This window comes from Myxocyprinus asiaticus, chromosome 13 (assembly GCF_019703515.2).
Source record: "Myxocyprinus asiaticus isolate MX2 ecotype Aquarium Trade chromosome 13, UBuf_Myxa_2, whole genome shotgun sequence".
Lineage (NCBI taxonomy): Eukaryota > Metazoa > Chordata > Actinopteri > Cypriniformes > Catostomidae > Myxocyprinus > Myxocyprinus asiaticus.
The window spans coordinates 50,254,136-50,272,387 of NC_059356.1; the positions used below are offsets into that span (position 1 = coordinate 50,254,136).

The following is an 18,252-nucleotide window of genomic DNA, read 5'->3' on the forward strand; positions in this document are numbered from 1 at the left end:
AACAAATTAAATAATCAAATTAGCTCTTGCTGTGACAATCTCACGAAGAAATGTCCAGGTCATATTTCACCCAAAAACCCAAAAATGAAAAAAAGAAAAATACTTTGCAAGAAAATGAAGCCTATTTATATGACCATTAAGATCGGTTACATTGTGACATTTCCATTCCAAATATGGGGGTAACTGCCACATAACAATTACTATGATCTACTGTAGTACAACACTGAAAATCACACTATCCAGAAGCTTTTTTAGAAACACAAATAAAAAAAAAATCTAGCCAAGTTTAATAAAAAACAAACAATTAAATTTCAGATAACAAATACAAACTTGATCTATGAATACCTTACTATTTACCAAAATATGATTATTATTATTGCAGTAGACACAATGTGACAGCGCAAAAAAATAAGCTTCACCTTCTTTATACAAAATTGAATTTCATCATTTTTTTCTTGTGCTTTCCGAGTCAAATATGATCCAGACATTTTTTCTTTGTGATATAAGCTACCCCAGTAAAGTTTCAAACAGGTGTGTGTGTGTGTGGTGTCAACGTAACATCAGATTTATATTTGATGTTCAAGTTTGTTTGAAATGTTTGTTAAAGAAGGCCTTAAGAAACAGTCCCTGCATTCTAATACATGATAGCTTAACTCTGGTGATGAGAATGTCTGTAAGCAAATCCACACGCTTGCCAATGCACATGTGTGTTTGATTTCTCACTGGATATAAAAGCCTGTCAGTAAGTCCAGTGTTTGTGTGGAAATTTAGCTCTGTGCAATTTCTGCAGCTCTAGCGGCACCAAAAAGAACTGCAAAAATACTGACAAACATGCGGAAGCCTTGAGATCAGTGTTATTCCTCTAACGATAGATATTTAAAGAACACAAGCAATATCAACTTAAGTGAATATCATGTAAACTGTCAAGAATATGTCCTGGTCATGTTTATTTGTATTGAGAAATTATTTTTTGGCAAAGCAGCAACCCCCCAAATTCTCATTATTGTAATGTAAAAAAATTATAATTATGCATTATTTATACATTATAGCATTATTTGTCATACCGCCTTTATTTTATGCTGAATTTAATGATAAAAAAAATGACTGTATTTTGCTTTTGTTATACAGTAAAAAGTGACTGTATTAATGCATTACATCTAATGAGAATCAACATTGAGAATGAACACAAAAGTAAAACATCCGGATGCATTTTTACAGTAATGAGAATTTGGGGCAGAAAAGTGCTTAATTAATTGTCATGTAAATAACTTCACAGTGCAAAAAAAATCTTAATGGTCCTAGAAAGATATAATTGCAACACATAATTTCTTCGTTTTTGATTCTGGGGTGAAATATGAACCAAACACGTTTCATCAGATTCACCCTTTCCTTGAAATAACAAACAAAAGTAAGTTATAATGACACATGGCATCTGTGGGCTTCCATATGCTTGCAACTCTCTGTTATGTTTAGTGCCGCAACATACCAGAACTTAAATAACACACAATCAGTATCAATCACAAATTGTCTGTACCGCCTCCAAGCAGGTTGCCTGGCAACAGTCCAGCCATGCTGTCCTCCAGCTGAGGCATGCTCCATAGGCTGCTGCCATGGTAACCTGGAGCCACAACCCCCAAGACCCCTTTCCCCACCCCCTCCCCTGTGCTGTTGCTCCATTGGCTGAGGAGAGCGAGTCCAGAGCCGCACGTCACGCCCACACCCTGCCAGCCTGCGCATGCCTCTGCGTCCCCCCCTCCGCCCGTGGCCCGCTCGGTCTCTCGTGAGCTGGGGTCAGAGCTGGACGACCCCTCGGGCGAGCCCGTGACCCCGGCGGTCTGGGAATGTGTGAAGTATTGAATGACCTCTTCCTCGCTCATGAACTCTGCCAGGATGGTGGTGTTTCCCAGAACACACCTGAACAACAGAACACACTTCAGCTCACAAACGGAAATAAAACAATAACTGTTGATGTAATAATGATATATCTTCATTTAGTAATGTAAACGATTGAGCGGTGGGCATGGCTTACATATGCAGGGCGCTCTGGGCTTTGGCGGCTTCGTGAGGACTGCTGTATCGTATCAGAGCGCTACCCTGGGTCAGACCGAGGTGAAAGGTCATCAGGGGGCCGTGCTGCAGACAGATCGTCTTCAGGGTCGAGCCGTCAATCTGCAAAGATTGTACTTGTGTGAGTCGACACACAAGGAATGCACACGAGGTTGGTTTATTATTATTTGAATTGTATTAAACACAATATAGACTGTGTGTGTGTGTGTGTGTGTGTGTGTGTGTACCTGAGGTGTGAGGTTTCGCAGTAGCAGCCAAGACTTTCCTGCTCCACCATCACTCCACTCTGAACATCACGAGAGACACACATTATGAGTCACACACACTGATATTCATCACTCTAATGGTGTATATAGAGGTGATGGTGTGTGTTACCTGATTTAAAGGGCGACTCTTGGCCACTCGCCCCTCCCCTCCACGCTCTGGACATCCGTGACCCCTCTGCTGACCACGGCTGCTTCTGATTGGTGAGACATGGAGGGGGGCTGGGCAGATGGGAACTGTTTCGATTGGTCCTCCATGATTTGCTGTGTCCAATGGGCTCAGGCAGCCAACTGGACTTTAATTCTGAGTATTTCGCTGCAAAAGATACGATGCAAACACTAAAATAAACGTTCACCCAATTATGTCAATAATATTCAAACCCATTTTAACAGTTATTGTAGTTAAGTAGATTCTGAATGTTTAATGCATGAAGTCTAATTGAAAAATAATGAAGCCATGTTTTCCACAGATTTTCACTAAATAAACACAAAGAAGAATGATATTCAATAATTGACTCTAGCCTTTCAATGTATTCTCTATTAACCATGTGAATGCAGGACACATGCGCACTACGACTGCTTTGTGATATCTTTTTAGGACTTTCAATGGCAGGCGCATGCGACACAGACTGTCTTCGCATTTTGTGCTGATGACGAAATGTGAGTCACACGCAGTCTGCAGGAGACATGCAGGAGAAAATCGAAGCATGTGGTTTGTGTATATGGTGTACCTGTGTTGTCTTGCAGCAGGTGATGTTCTGTATCACTGAGCACGGTGGATCCCAGCATTCCTGCAGGGGTCATGTAGGGGTCAGGCTCGAGCTCAGGACCCCGAACACCCTTCCACGGGACGCCCGGCTGAAACTCTGAGAAAGACAAAATATTGTCATAGTAAAGACATGTGACAGTCGCCGAGTACTACTGCAAGATGTATATCAGAAAAAAAAAAAATTCATTTGAGCAAGTAGCACATCCGTCACTGGACCTTTTTTGTTTATGGACATTTATTTATTTAGTTAGTTTTAACGCCATGTCAGCAACCAGGCTATTCACATGGCAATATTAAATAAGACACTTAAAATTTATACAAGATAAAAACTGTCAAATCTGTACAGATGGTACTTTAAAAAAAATATCTATTAAACAAGTCTCTGTATAAAAGCGTTGTCTGATAGTTCCAAAAGTTTTACAGTTCAGTCAAATGAGCTTGATGGTCATAGGGGTTTGGCAAGGTATACATATGGGAGGATCTTCACCAGTCAGTAAAAACGCATGTGTCAGTCTTGAATGGCCCAGTCGTCATCTGGTAAACACTATTTGGTCGTGCCTAGATTTAAAATTTTGAGAGTAATTTCTTTGGATCCTGGGGTTTATTTCATATAGTTTATTGCTGTTGCACTCATTCCATTCTGATTGCCACTTATTGGAGATATACGAGTTTATTAATGGCCTGAGGTCAGAGGGTGGTATCAGACATTCCAAGATCTCCGAGTTTAATGCCTCTTTTGCAGCTGTATCTGCTTTTTCATTTCCTGACAGACCAATATGTCCCAGCACCCAACAGAGGATAATGTTGAAATCCTTCTTCTGCAATCGATGTATTTTAGTCAAAATGTTTATGCTTATGGGATGATCGGTCTTCATGGATTCAAGTGCTTGAAGGCAAGACTTTGAGTCTGAAATGATTAAAAAGTTTCATCCTCGACCCTGCTCAATGTTTTCCAGTGCCAGTAGCAGCGCTCGGGCCTCAGCTGTGAAGATAGAGCTCTGTTCTGGAATACGTATGCCACATTGTTGATCTCCAATCACTACTGCTGCTGATACACTGTTATCCGTTTTGGATCCATCCGTGAATACTGTACTATGGAGTGGGAAACTACATTTCAGTTCTAAGAATTCCTGTTGATGCATGTTGGGAAGTGTTTCTGCCTTTTTTTAATTGTGCCAATGCCATAATAATAGTTGGTTTTTTCAAGGTCCAGGGGGAAACAGGCCAAAAATGATACTTGATCTCGTATGTTGTCCAGTTTGATGTTCAAATTCTCCAAGTATGGTTTAATCCATATTCCAAAAGGTTTGATCGCTTTAGGTCTTGCTTCATACAGCTAAGAACATTCTGGTTGGCTAACTTAGATTTGCTTTGAGTTTGACTGCATATTGTAAGGCCAGTTTCAGACACCTAGTCTGGAGGGAAGGTTCACCGGCTTCTGTATAAAGGCTTTGAATGGGACTTGTTCTGAAGGCTCCAAGAGCTAGATGTATTCCCTGGTGGTGTATTGTGTCAAGTGTTCGAATGTATGACTTCCTTGCCTGACCATACACAATACTCCTGTAATCCAGTCGGGATCTAATTAATGTTCTGTAGAGATGTAAAAGAACGGTAGTGTCCACACCCCATTTTGTATTGGCCAGGACTTTTAAAATATTCATTGTTTTAAAACATTTTTCCTCAAAATCTTCATATGTGGGATTTGTTTATGGACAAGATGTAAACACAACAACGAATGAAATGGAAGCCTGAAACTCCACTCAAAATCAAACCTGACATCTCTGAATATCTCTGAATAAAAAGAAGGATTTTCAAAAGAGAAGCACTAATTGTAGAAAGTTGATCATAAAAAGTCAGAGGGATACCTGGAGGCCAGGTGGGGTTGGCAGGAGATGTGTCTACTTTTCCACTTCCGGTTCTGTTCCAATTGCCACCCAACACATCATACTGAGAGTACAAAGAGCCGCCGCCCAACTTTACTGGTCCTGAACGCACACACAGAGTTTAAACAGAAACAAACCGAGTCAGAATGTGTACTGGATTCAATCATACAAGACACACGTGTGAATTTTACCATTGTGCAGTGTGGGTTCTAGTGAGGGCATCAGACTGTTTCCATCCATCATCCATTTAAAGCGAGACTGAGGTCCCCCACCATCCTTCAAACCACCGGGAGAACTCAGATAATCCAGATCAGAACCGCCTGTGAAACCTGAGACAGATCGACAGACTGAGCGACTGTAAATGCATGTTATTTTTTAACTCACCAGACTTTTAACATGAGATGTAAGCTTAATGCTACTTGTTAGCTGAAATCCACTCAAAAATAAAATACTATTGTTTGTTTTGAAACTGAAGGATGACAGTGTGTCCTGGAACATCAGCTATAATCATTTCTAAACACACACACACTAGGGCTGCAACTAATGATTATTTTGGTAATTGACTAATCTAACGATTATTAGAATGATTATTTGACTATTCGGGCGATGATTGCAGCGATTAATCATTAACTCTTAACCGACTATTCAGCTTGTGCCTTGACTTAAAAGGTTGCATTAAACGTGCATACTAACAATAAAGAGGACATAATCATCTTTTAAAAATACCTCTAAATGACATTCAGTGAATTAAAGGAAAAAAAAATACTGTGACGAGGAGGAAGGTGTGGCCAGGCCGTGAGAGTGCACGGCCGGCGCTTTATCAGATGATCAGCGGGAGAGGGCGATAAAGGGGGGCCGGAGATGCCAGTTCGAGAGAGAGACGCACGCGGCCGCCTTGCATGTGTGTTTGCTTTGTTGTTTTAAGTTGAGTTTTCCCATTAAACTTTACATTGACTGTTCAGCCGGTTCCCGCCTCCTCCTTGCCCAACCTTTACCTGTTACAGTGGTGCCGAAACCTGGGAGGGAGGAGGGATGCGCTGTCACGGAGTCCTCGCTGCTGCCGTCCGCCCAAAGCAGCAGCCGTGGACGTCTGCCTGGGGACGGAGGGGTCGCTGCCGGCCGCCGAGAGCCGGAGGAACCGCTGCAATCCGGCGAGAAACTATTCGTTGACTGTTCAGCCAGTTCCAGCCTCCTCCTTGCCCATCCTTTAAAGTTTAATTGTAAAACTCAACATAAAACAAACATATACTAACACATGGAGCGTGGCCACATGCGTCTCTCTCTCTCTCGAACTACCGTCTCCGGACCCTCTTAATCTCGCTCTCCCGCTGATCATCTGATTCAGCACCAGCCGTGCACCCTCACGGCCCAGCCACGCCCTCCTCCTCGTCACAAATACTTTTTATTAAGTTTAATTCAGTAAAAAGTGTCTTGTTTTCCATTTAAAAATATCTAAAAATCCTTAAAAGATACATTTACTTCAGGAGCAACATATACAGTGCATCCGGAAAGTATTCACAGCGCTTCACTTTTTCCACATTTTGTTACGTTACAGCCTTATTCCAAAATGGATTAAATTCATTATTTTCCTCAAAATTCTACCAACAATACCCCATAATGACAACATGAAAGAAGTTTGTTTGAAATCTTTGCAAATTTATTAAAAATAAAAAACGAAAAAAAAAAAAAAAAAAAAAAATCACATGTACATAAGTATTCACAGCCTTTGCCATGACACTCAAAATTGAGCTCAGGTGCATCCTGTTTCCACTGATCATCCTTGAGATGTTTCTACAACTTGATTGGAGTCCACCTGTGGTAAATTCAGTTGATTGGACATGATTTGGAAAGGCACACACCTGTCTATATAAGATCCCACAGTTAACAGTGCATGTCAGAGCACAAACCAAGCCATGAAGTCCAAGAAATTGTCTGTAGACCTCCGAGACAGGATTGTATCGAGGCACAGATCTGGGGAAGGGTACAGAAAAATGTCTGCAGCATTGAAGGTCCCAATGAGCACAGTGACCTCATCATCTGTAAATGGAAGAAGTTTGGAACCACCAGGACTCTTCCTTGAGCTGGCCGCCCGGCCAAACTGAGCGATCGGGGGAGAAGGGCCTTAGTCAGGGAGGTGACCAAGAACCTGATGGTCACTCTGACAGAGCTCCAGCGTTTCTCTGTGGAGAGAGGAGAACCTTCCAGAAGAACAACCATCTCTGCAGCACTCCACCAATCAGGCCTGTATGGTAGAGTGGCCAGACGGAAGCCACTCCTCAGTAAAAGGCACATGACAGCCTGCCTGGAGTTTGCCAAAAGGCACCTGAAGGACTCTCAGACCATGAGAAACAAAGATTGAACTCTTTGGCCTGAATGGCAAGCGTCATGTCTAGAGGAAACCAGGCACCGCTCATCACCTGGCCAATACCATCCCTACAGTGAAGCATGGTGGTGGCAGCATCATGCTGTGGGGATGTTTTTCAGCGGCAGGAACTGGGAGACTAGTCAGGATCGAGGGAAAGATGAATGCAGCAATGTACAGAGACATCCTTGATGAAAACCTGCTCCAGAGCGCTCTGGACCTCAGACTGGGGCGAAGGTTCATCTTCCAACAGGACAACGACCCTAAGCTCACAGCCAAGATAACAAAGGAGTGGCTACGGGACAACTCTGTGAATGACTTGAGTGGCCCAGCTAGAGCCCAGACTTGAACCCGATTGAACATCTCTGGATAGATCTGAAAATGGCTGTGCACCAACGCTCCCCATCCAACCTGATGGAGGTTGAGAGGTCCTGCAAAGAAGAATGGGAGAAACTGCCCAAAAATAGGTGTGCCAAGCTTGTAGCATCATACTCAAAAAGACTTGAGGCTGTAATTGGTGCCAAAGGTGCTTCAACAAAGTATTGAGCAAAGGCTGTGAATACTTATGTACATGTGATTTTTATTTGTCATTATGGGGTATTGTTTGTAGCATTTTGAGGAAAATAATGAATTGAATCCATTTTGGAATAAGGCTGTAACATAATAAAATGTGGAAAAAAAGTGAAGCGCTGTGAATACTTTCCGGATGCACTGTAAGATATTTAGACTTGCTTTCAGAGAATGTACATCAGTAATTTATGAGTTTATTTTAAGTATATTTTGTGTATAAGTAGTGCCCGACCATTTTCCCTTTTTAATATAACATTAACCCTGTCCCTGACAACCATGTCACTCATGTTTATCACATCTGTTTGCTATGTTAGCCAGCCATAGTTTGTCAGAGCATCTTTTTGAAGCTCAGCAGACACTGGTGCGGTGGTGGATTATGTCTGTTGAGTGTTGATTTCACACTATGTTGTTACCTAGCTGGTGAGACGCAATGCTGGAAAGTAAATAAAGTCAATCTTTTACTCTCCGTGATAAAGAGCTTATAGCTAAGTAGCTACTTTCATTGCTTGTCAGCTGAGTGGAAGCTAATGTGTAAACATGTATTCACCAAACTGTTTTGTTCAGGATTCACAGTTTGGTACCCCCTTCAACCAAACAATTCCAGTCGTTGCATTTATAAAATGTAATATTTAAAAATCTGGTTTTCCACCATTGAGAGTTTCCCCTGAACTTGTATAGAAGAATATGGTGTAACACCACTGCCGCTGTTTATCTCTTGACTCCGCAGGTGTAAATGCTTCTTGTTTTACAACCTGCCCCTAATTGACTGGCAGTATTAAAATAGTCAGCATTTGACTAAACAGTACTACTGATGTTTATTTAGCTATTTAATTTTTTTTATGTATTCTTTATTTAAATGGTCAGCAACTGACTGATACTAAACATACAGTACTGATTTTTATTTAGCTATAATTTAAATGGTAAGCAACTGACTGATATTGAACAAAAAAATATTGATTTTTTTTTATTATCGATGTTGTCAACTAATGGTTTCAGCCCTAACGCACACACTGCAGATGATGCTTATTAAAGCACAGCTCCAGGAGCAGCTGAGAAACCATGAGTTCAGAAATTAAAGGGAAAAAAGATGGCTATGTATTTTAAATGTACATTTTTAAAAGCATTCATAAATTTCATCTTTTCATTGTAAGGTCAAGAATATGTAGATCATTTGAACCAAGTAGCAGCTGTTTTTGTGTAAGGGGACATTTACATTTATGCATTTGGCAGAAGCTTTTATCCAAAGCAACTTACAGTGCATTCTAGGTATAGTTTGTGTGTTCATTGGGAATCTGCCCTATAAGCACCATGCTCTATCAGTTGACCTATAAGAACACTGCCTCACCTGTGAAAGCTGGCACTGGTTTGGTGTGCAGCTCTGGTCCACCCATGGAAGCATGCAGGGGCATGTCCGGCTGTTTGTGGGCATTTACGCCCAGGTGATGGAGTGGCATGTCTGGATGTTTGGGGGCGTGTCCTCCCATGGGAGACGAGGGGAGTTTGGGCCCACCCACCCCCTGTTGCTGCTGTAGGATAGCCATGATCCGCGCCAACTAATGGTGGTAAAATATTAATAAGGAAAATATATTTGAATAAATAAATTCAAAATATGAGCAATGAACAAAAGAGGGCATGATGTTGTTATTTGAGTAATTCAGTAGAGGGCGCTGTGACGATATTCTAATAATTCAGTAAAGGGCCCTGTGATTTTATTCTGATAATTCAGTAGAGGGCGCTGTGATGTTATTCTGGTAATTCAGTAGAGGGCGCTGTGATGTTATTCTGGTAATTCAGTAGAGGGCGCTGTGATGTTATTCTGATAATTCAGTAGAGGGCACTGTGATATTATTCTGATAATTCAGTAGAGGGCACTGTGATATTATTCTGATAATTCAGTAGAGGGCACTGTGATATTATTCTGATAATTCAGTAGAGGGCACTGTGATATTATTCTGATAATTCAGTAGAGGGCACTGTGATTTTAATCTGATAATTCAGTAGAGGGAGCTGTGATATTAGTCTGATAATTCAGTAGGGGGCACTGTGATTTTAATCTGATAATTCAGTAGAGGGTGCTGTGATGTTATTCTGGTAATTCAGTAGAGGGCGCTGTGATGTTATTCTGGTAATTCAGTAGAGGGTGCTGTGATGTTATTCTGGTAATTCAGTAGAGGGTGCTGTGATGTTATTCTGGTAATTCAGTAGAGGGCGCTGTGATGTTATTCTGATAATTCAGTAGAGGGCGCTGTGATGTTATTCTGATAATTCAGTAGAGGGCGCTGTGATGTTATTCTGATAATTCAGTAGAGGGCGCTGTGATGTTATTCTGATAATTCAGTAGAGGGCGCTGTGATGTTATTCTGATAATTCATTAGAGGGCGCTGTGATGTTATTCTGATAATTCAGTAGAGGGCGCTGTGATGTTATTCTGATAATTCAGTAGAGGGCACTGTGATATTATTCTGATAATTCAGTAGAGGGAGCTGTGATATTATTCTGATAATTCAGTAGAGGGAGCTGTGATATTAGTCTGATAATTCAGTAGGGGGCACTGTGATTTTAATCTGATAATTCAGTAGAGGGTGCGTGATGTTATTCTAATCATTCAGTAGAGGGTGTTGTGATGATATTCTTATAATTCAGTAGGGGGGTGGGGGCCTCAGCGAGTATTGACATTGACTACCACTCCTGGAGTCACGAGTTCGAATCCAGGGCGTGCTGAGTGACTCCAGCCAGGTCTCCTAAGCAACCAAATTGACCCGGTTGCTAGAGAGGGTAGAGTCACATGGGGTAACCTCCTCGTGGTCACGATTAGTGGTTCTCACTCTCAATGGGGCACGTGGTAAGTTGTGCGTGGATCGCGGAGAGTAGCATGAGCCTCCACAAGCAGAGTCTCTGTGGTGTCATGCACAATGAGCTACATGATAAGATGCACTGACTGACTGTCTCAGAAGTGGAGGCAACTGAGACTTGTCCTCCACCACCCGGATTGAGGTCAGTAACCGTGCCACCATGAGGACCTACTAAGTAGTGGGAATTGGACATTCCAAATTGGGAGAAAAGGGGATAAAATTTAAAATAAATAATTCCATAGAGGGCGCGCTGCTGTTACTTGGCAGGGTTCCAGACTAAAAAAATGACTTGAGCCATTGACTCCTAAACTGAAATATTTAGGAGCCAAATGGCTGTTTTTAGTTCCCATGTTCCAGAATTGGTCAGTTTAGTTGGATGTTCAGAAGCAAGAAAAGAAAGACAAATAATAACTGATTAATCTGCGATAGTTGGTGATGGTATTGGATAATTCAATAGAGGGTGCCGCAATGTTTTTGGTTGAGTAGTTTTGTGTTGTACCTGTTGTGGGTCTTGTTGTTGTCTTACAGGAGGAGGAGGAAACTTCCTCTGATTCAGGAACTGCTGTTGTTGCTGCTGCTGCTGCTGTTGTTGGAGAATGAGCTGACAAGCCTGACAGAGAGAGTGTAAAAGATTAAGACCACAGTATTTAAACGTTTTAGTACAAATGTCATAATATGGGATCAAATGTAATACTTACTAGCTGGAACTGTTGCATGTGTGGATGAATACCACTGAGCATGGCAATGTGCTGGGGGGATAGCTGGGGAGGGAACATGCCACCACTAGGGGGCGCCACTGGCTTTAGCATAGGCCCGGGAACCTGTAGCACCACACAAATAGGTGGAGAAATCAAGATACAGTGAACTGTGAGAGCTAAGAAATAGAAATTATCAGGGTCTAAAACCAAGAACACAAAACCACCTGAGGCGGCAGGAACTGATGAGGCACTTGTGCTCTTATCCCAGGGGAAGGGTTTAGGGGGTGCACACCGGCCTGATGCATCCCTCTTAGCTGAGAAATACCACTGCTGCCAAACATACCATGACCCCCAACCTAAAAATAAACCCATCAGTGCAAATAATCAATAACAAATCAGATAAATCAGCCATAAACAGTGCAAACAGACAACTTATGGATTGTCTCTAGCAGGGTTTAAATCTACAGCCTTCTGCTTACCTGTCCAGATGTTTATCTACCACAGCACCCCTAATGCATTTATAGACCAGTCCTTATGTTAAGTTTCTTTTTCTTTGGGAGTCACTGAAGATGCAAGTGTGGCTATGTTTCAGTACCTTGTCCAGGTATGGCCCACCTTCCCCAGGTGTGGTCTCTTTGGAATTATGTGAGCGAAATACTCCATCAGCCCTGCCCCCTCTCCGCATTTCTCCATCATTCATTCCTCTCCTGTCATGTCTTTCCTGACCCACATTGGAGACTTCATCCTGATAACATGACAAAAAGTAGCATATTTCTATGTATCACCAGCTAGACCCAAATTAATTGAGGTGTATGAGTACTGTGGTAATGACTAGCTTACCATGATGCCCATGTTTGAGAACTGCCGACTCACGGGATTTGCCCACAAGTCCCCGCTGTTACCTTTCAGAGGGCTCTGGGAACAAACCAAAGGCCAGAGCGTGGACATTTTAATAAGAGAGCTAAAGAGCACTACAGGCTTTTGCTAATTTGGGTTAAATACACATTGCTTTCCAGTTAAATCAGAAAATCTTGGTGAGGTCTGTCACCTGAAAGAAATATCTGGCTATGAAGAGCTCATACAGTAACAACATACCTTTGTGCTATGTCTCCTGGCACCCTGGCCCTGCCCCCATCCCCCGGAGTTGTATGTGGACATGCTGCTTTGGGATCCCCTACTGCCCCAGACACCAGTTCCAGCATCCTCTTCCTCCCAGCTGGGGTGACGGGATGCATTTGAGCCTTCATCACCCCACCCCTCTTGCATAGACTTTGAACCTAAAGAGTAAATGGGAAGACTCCAGTTTCACCAGCCATTTGAAGGGCACTATGTGACTTTCATACTGTTAAATTAGCAAGTGTACCTGTACAGGCTCTTACCAGACATTGCAGGATGGGAATGTGAGTTTGCCCATACTCCCCCTTTCTCCTGTTCCTCTGAGACTCCCCAGACAGTTGGGCCATCAAACGATTTCCCCCAAGCAGTTGAGCTATTGTCCACGAACTGATCTGGGGGACCACTGCTACCTCTCCACGTTGATGGAACTAGAATGCACAATTTATTGGTTAATGATTCCAATGGTTTAAAACAGGGACTATATTCTAAACTACTTCAGCATGTAGTATGTATTAAACAATTATCTTACCAGAGTTCTTAGATGGAGCTTCAGCGTGTCTTTCAGATGACTGCTGAAGACTTATCTGGCAACTTTGCTGTTGAGTCTGAGAGCTGTTCTTATCCCACAGATTGATGTTCTTGCTCTTGTAGCGTGAAGGATCACCCCATGCAGATGTGCCATCATCAATCTCTATCTTCTGGCTGATGGACTGAAGTGAGGTTTCCTCCCACCCACTTGGTTTTACAACTGAAGACATCTGAGGGATGGGGCCACATGTCCATCCAGACCCTTTGCTCTGACCATCTGGCCCTCCTGGACAACTCCTGCTGTCCTGCAAGGATTTTGGATGTCCCGGCATTTGTTGTTGGGTCTGTGACTGCAGCTGTTGAATTTGGGTTTTAAGTGCTATTTGATTATTTGATATTTGTGATGGAGAAGGCTTCTCACCCCATCCCTGGTGCTGATTGACATTGACACTGCCTCCTCCATTACCTCCCCAGGCAGCACTCCGATGCCCAGCATCTTCAGAGATACCCCATAACCCCTCATCCTGATTTTTGCAGTCACTGTCTCTCTCTTCCTTCAAGCCTCCACCCTTGGGCAAAGGTGCTGTCTGTCCCCACTCACTTCCACCACCCTGGTCCCTCCCCACCCCTTCCCTCCTGCATGTACCTTCACTCACCTGGGCTTTTCCCCACCTATCCTCTTTCTCCATCTTCCTCTCTTCCCACTTCTGCTCGTCACTGCCCCACCCTTTACCTCCACCCAAATGACCCTGGCTGCCTTCCAGTCTCTCACGCTTCTGAATCTTGGAGCTGGAATGAGGTGCATTACCTCCGTTCTGCGAAACTTCCTTATTGTAGCCAGTGTGAACCTCTTGATTCCAGTCAACATTCCCACTATTCACCTCTAGATCCCAGGCAACATTCTGCTTGATCTGGGTGTTGCCCCATCCAGTGTTACACAGCACTCTGGGATCCAGGTTAGTGCGACTGATCACACTCTGTAAGGCCTCTTCTTGGTGGAGAGACTGACCTCTGGAGGGGCTATGGACCAGCGTCTCTTCCTCACTGCTTTTCCTGTCAGTAGATTCTTCATCAGATTCACCCCAACCAACAACTCTTTCCTTATTGTCATCTCTTGATGTCACTGTATTGGTTGAAAACATTGTTGAGCCCTGTAAACTATCTGAGCCCTCCCTAGAGCTTTTTCTCACATCCTCTCTTGATTCTCCAACAGCTAAATCAGAGGTCCATTCTGTAGCTGCCTGCTCGTTTGAACCTACCGTCTCTTTATCCCATGTTACCTGAGAGATGCCAGTGCGATCACCTGAACTTCCTTCCCCACCTGCTATTTCACCTTTCCTCCCAACAGTCTCTGTACCTGTATCCCACACATCTGCACAGGTGACACCACCCTCTTTGCAGTCAACAACAACATTTGTTCCAGCTTTAAGCTCCATCCAGTCAGCCATAATACACTCTTTGTTCTTGCCGAGCATTTGATGCAATGGACTCAAGGGTATGGGAGGAGATTCCTCAGAGACAGTTTGGGTTAAGGGTCCTCTGCTTGAGGCTGCTTCATCAGGACCATCTTGCATGGGGGCAGCCCAGGATGGATGGCTGTAGTTTTGGTTTAGGCCTTGAGTCCCCTCCTTGTTTCCAGCTGGATGCAATACCTTGGAAATGAAGGACTGATTTATTCCTTTAATGGATTCCTTATTCTCAGACTGTGAGGATGAACCCCCCTCTACAGTTGCTTCAATGTATTCACAAAGAGGAGAACTATCCATTCTCAGCCCAACAGACATTCTCTCTTCCGAGGTCAAATCACTATCCCATGAGGCACTGTTGCTTTTGGCTGCAGAATCTTCTGGTCTTATACTCTCATTGACACTTGGCCATTTCTCCATATCAGACCTGTCGACTATAATCTTGTCCATTCCCTGAGCAGGGGGTTGAACTCCTGAGCCCAGCCCCCATGTGTAATTTGCATGAGAGGGAGTGTAAGAGGCATCAGATGTTGAGTGAAGAGATACTGGATCTACAGTAGGATCTAAGAGGGAAAGCACCATCAGACAAAAATAAAATAATGCAATAAGCAACAAGAGGCCATGTGTTACAGATATTACCACAATTAGAGGTGTTATTAAGAAGCGTAGTGCTTTAATACACAAATCAGCTCTAGTGTGGTAATGGGCCTTTCTGTGTGGAGTTTGCATGTTTAACGCTTATCACCTTTTCAGAGTGTTTTTCCTGAATTTGGCACGAGGTAGCTTGGAAAGGCTCCAGCACCACTACAACCCTACATAGGATAAGCAGGCATAGAAAATGGATGGCTATATAAGCTATTTTACCACGGCTTCATACATGGTTCATCCAATCCGATTTAGAGTTGAAACTGATTCAATGGATCCATTTTATAAAGCAAAACCAAATATACAATCCACACATACACACACACACACATACAAAGTTAAAGTCTATAGTATCGTCATGATTAGGAAAATCTGATTCTGCATAATGGATATAAACATGTTACTGGACTCTTATTGGCAGCAGAAAAACAATCACATTAGCCAAAACATCAAATAAACAAACAAAGGGGTGGGGGATGTGTAGAATTTTGTAGATGACAACACGTTCCAATTCTGCTGAAATCTTCAGAGTTTTCTGTGGAGTTTGTGTGGGCCTGTTAATAGGCATATTTAAGTGTAACCCAAAATCTTATTTCTACAGTAGTTCACTACACTCTGAATGATTGGACTCACCTGAGGCGTCTGCTGTACTTGCATTAGGGGAGGGCGTGGCATCCCCTCCGTTCCCACCCCCCAGTAGCATGCAGGACAGTGGTGGCTGGCCCCTCTTCAGTAACACTTTTGGTTCCTGCTGATTCCGGAAGCGTGGGGGCACCTCACGGGGCATGTAGCACTGTGACACCGTGGAGAGGGGCAGTCCGTTGGCCACAGCAGTCCCCTTTGCATCATTCCCTCCCTCAAGGGGGTCACATGAACCCCCGATGACAGGACAGGGGGAGGGTGTTTGGGTTAAACCCGGTCGTGATGAAACACAGGTAAGGGTAGCGTGAGATGGGGCAGATGGACATGAGCACGATTCTGATAAGAGAACAGAAGAGAGAAACCACAAACTGCATGTCAGTAATACAAACCACAGGACATGTTAATAATTCCACATAACTTTAGTAAAGTTGAGAAAGTTATTAATTCGGGAACACAACACCAACCTCTAGTGCTGTGTTCAGTGTCCTGTAACAAAAACAAAATTCAGCCAGATTCAATTTTCAAGACTTTCACTTGAAGGATAACAACCATTTTAGGTAAAAATCAATGTAAGCTGGAACCACAAGGTGCAGAAATACAGACTGGTCCTGTAAAACAGGTTTACTTGTGTTTATCAAACCAAATGTTTTTTTTCTGACTTTAGTTTTCATATATGCCACATATCAAATGTCACATATACACCGATCAGCCACAACATTAAAACCACCTGCCTAATATTGTGTACGTCCCCCTCGTGCTGCCAAAACAGAGCAGTTTTCTGAGTTACCATAGACTTTGTCAGTTCAAACCAGTCTGGTCATTCTCTGTTGACCTCTCTCATCAACAAGGTGTTTCTATCCACAGAACTGCCGCTCACTGGATGTTTTTTGTTTTTGGCACCATTCTGAGTAAATTCTAGAGACTGCTGTGCGTGAAAATCCCAGAAATACTCAAACCAGCCCATCTGGCACCAACAATCATGCCACAGTCCAAATCACTAAGATCACATTTTCTCCATTCTGATGGTTGATGTGAACATTATCTGAAGCTCCTGACCCGTATCTGAATGATTTTATGCACTGCACTGCTGCCACACGATTGGCTGATTAGATAATCACATGGATGATTGTTGGCGCCAGACGGGCTGGTTTGAGTAATTCTGTAACTGCTGATCTCCTGGGATTTTCACACACAACATTAGGCAGGTGGTTTTAATGTTGTGGCTGATCAGTGTCTGACACATACAGTATTAAAGACTATTTAAATTTATATGATGGGGTTAGCATTTTTTTCCCTAAAGCATACACCCAGAAGTTTTATATTCTGGCCAAGGAAAACAGCATAGGACGTCTTTATTTCAGCCACAACACAGGACAGTTGGCATGCCTAGCCTGTAAGTAACCACCCAGAACATCCTAGCAAATGTAAAATCCATTTCATAGTGTTTTTACTGATCTGCAATATGTCCAACAGATCAGATGTATAAAGCACATGCAATCACTCTTCTTAAGATTATCAGATCCTTGTACAATGCTTACAGATGACACACTCTTCGACAGATGTATTACTTACCTCCTGATGGGTGCCGTCTTCCGTTTTGTGCTGACAGTCTTCCATGAACTGCTGCTCCCTTCCTGTTCCTGTGACATAACAAATCACAGTTTTATACACTATATGTCCTGTATTAAAACCATGCAAGCAGCCGTTTAATATAGCTGTACCAACACCAATTTCCCATCTGGCCCAGTAATGTGGCAAAAACTGACTTTATAAATACGTTATTTTATTCCTCTACATTTACAACCAGAACAACATAAACAAACTTGAGGATCTTTAAACATCACAGGAAAGTACTGTAGCCATCCCATAATACACTGATGTTATCAGATGGCAATGATTCTTTGATATATACCATATGAATGATTATCATATTCATGCATTATGATATTTAAATGGTTATTTCAACTTATTTTAAAGACTGTCATTGTATTGCAATGGTGCATGTTCAAAAACACGTACTAACAACGTAGGCTTCATCAAAACCCCATTCAATAACACTTACAACAGATATAACAAGGTTATTATTATCATTTAAAGTAAAATAACATATCCAGCTCGATTATATATGAGAAATATGTAGTAGATTTAGAGGGTAAACAGCTAAAAACACCATAACAAAACTTCAGTACTGAGGGATTCACATGCAATATAATAACACGACAGCCTCCAAACACTCATCTAACACACTATTGCGTGTGCAAATGTGTTTATGCATGTGCAATGTTTGTGTTTGTTTGACTCACCCGACGGCAATCCGGCACGCGCATGCGCGATGGCGCCGCTCCGATCAACATCCGGGACTCTGCTCCTAAACACATATAATCATTATTA

The 18,252-nt window shown here is 42.7% G+C and overlaps 2 protein-coding genes across 2 annotated transcripts in view; one reads left to right on the plus strand and one right to left on the minus strand.

Annotated features, from left to right (window-relative positions):
* Positions 1-18,252, plus strand: part of zgc:172090 (uncharacterized protein LOC565611 homolog) — a 227,866-nt gene that overhangs the window by 80,141 nt on the left and 129,473 nt on the right. The gene's annotated exons all lie outside the window — the stretch shown is intronic.
* LOC127449806 (trinucleotide repeat-containing gene 6B protein-like) lies at positions 550-18,221 on the minus strand. Its single transcript, XM_051713362.1, has 20 exons — positions 18,165-18,221; positions 17,434-17,501; positions 16,326-16,347; positions 15,853-16,197; positions 13,110-15,137; positions 12,844-13,008; positions 12,560-12,741; positions 12,305-12,379; positions 12,060-12,209; positions 11,689-11,820; positions 11,465-11,587; positions 11,266-11,376; positions 9,260-9,467; positions 5,174-5,311; positions 4,965-5,084; positions 3,062-3,196; positions 2,443-2,646; positions 2,295-2,353; positions 2,030-2,169; positions 550-1,914 (listed from the first exon to the last, which is right to left on the minus strand). Exons 2-20 carry the CDS (start codon positions 17,476-17,478, stop codon positions 1,518-1,520), a joined length of 4,779 nt encoding a protein of 1,592 aa, XP_051569322.1. The 5' UTR covers positions 17,479-17,501; positions 18,165-18,221; the 3' UTR covers positions 550-1,517.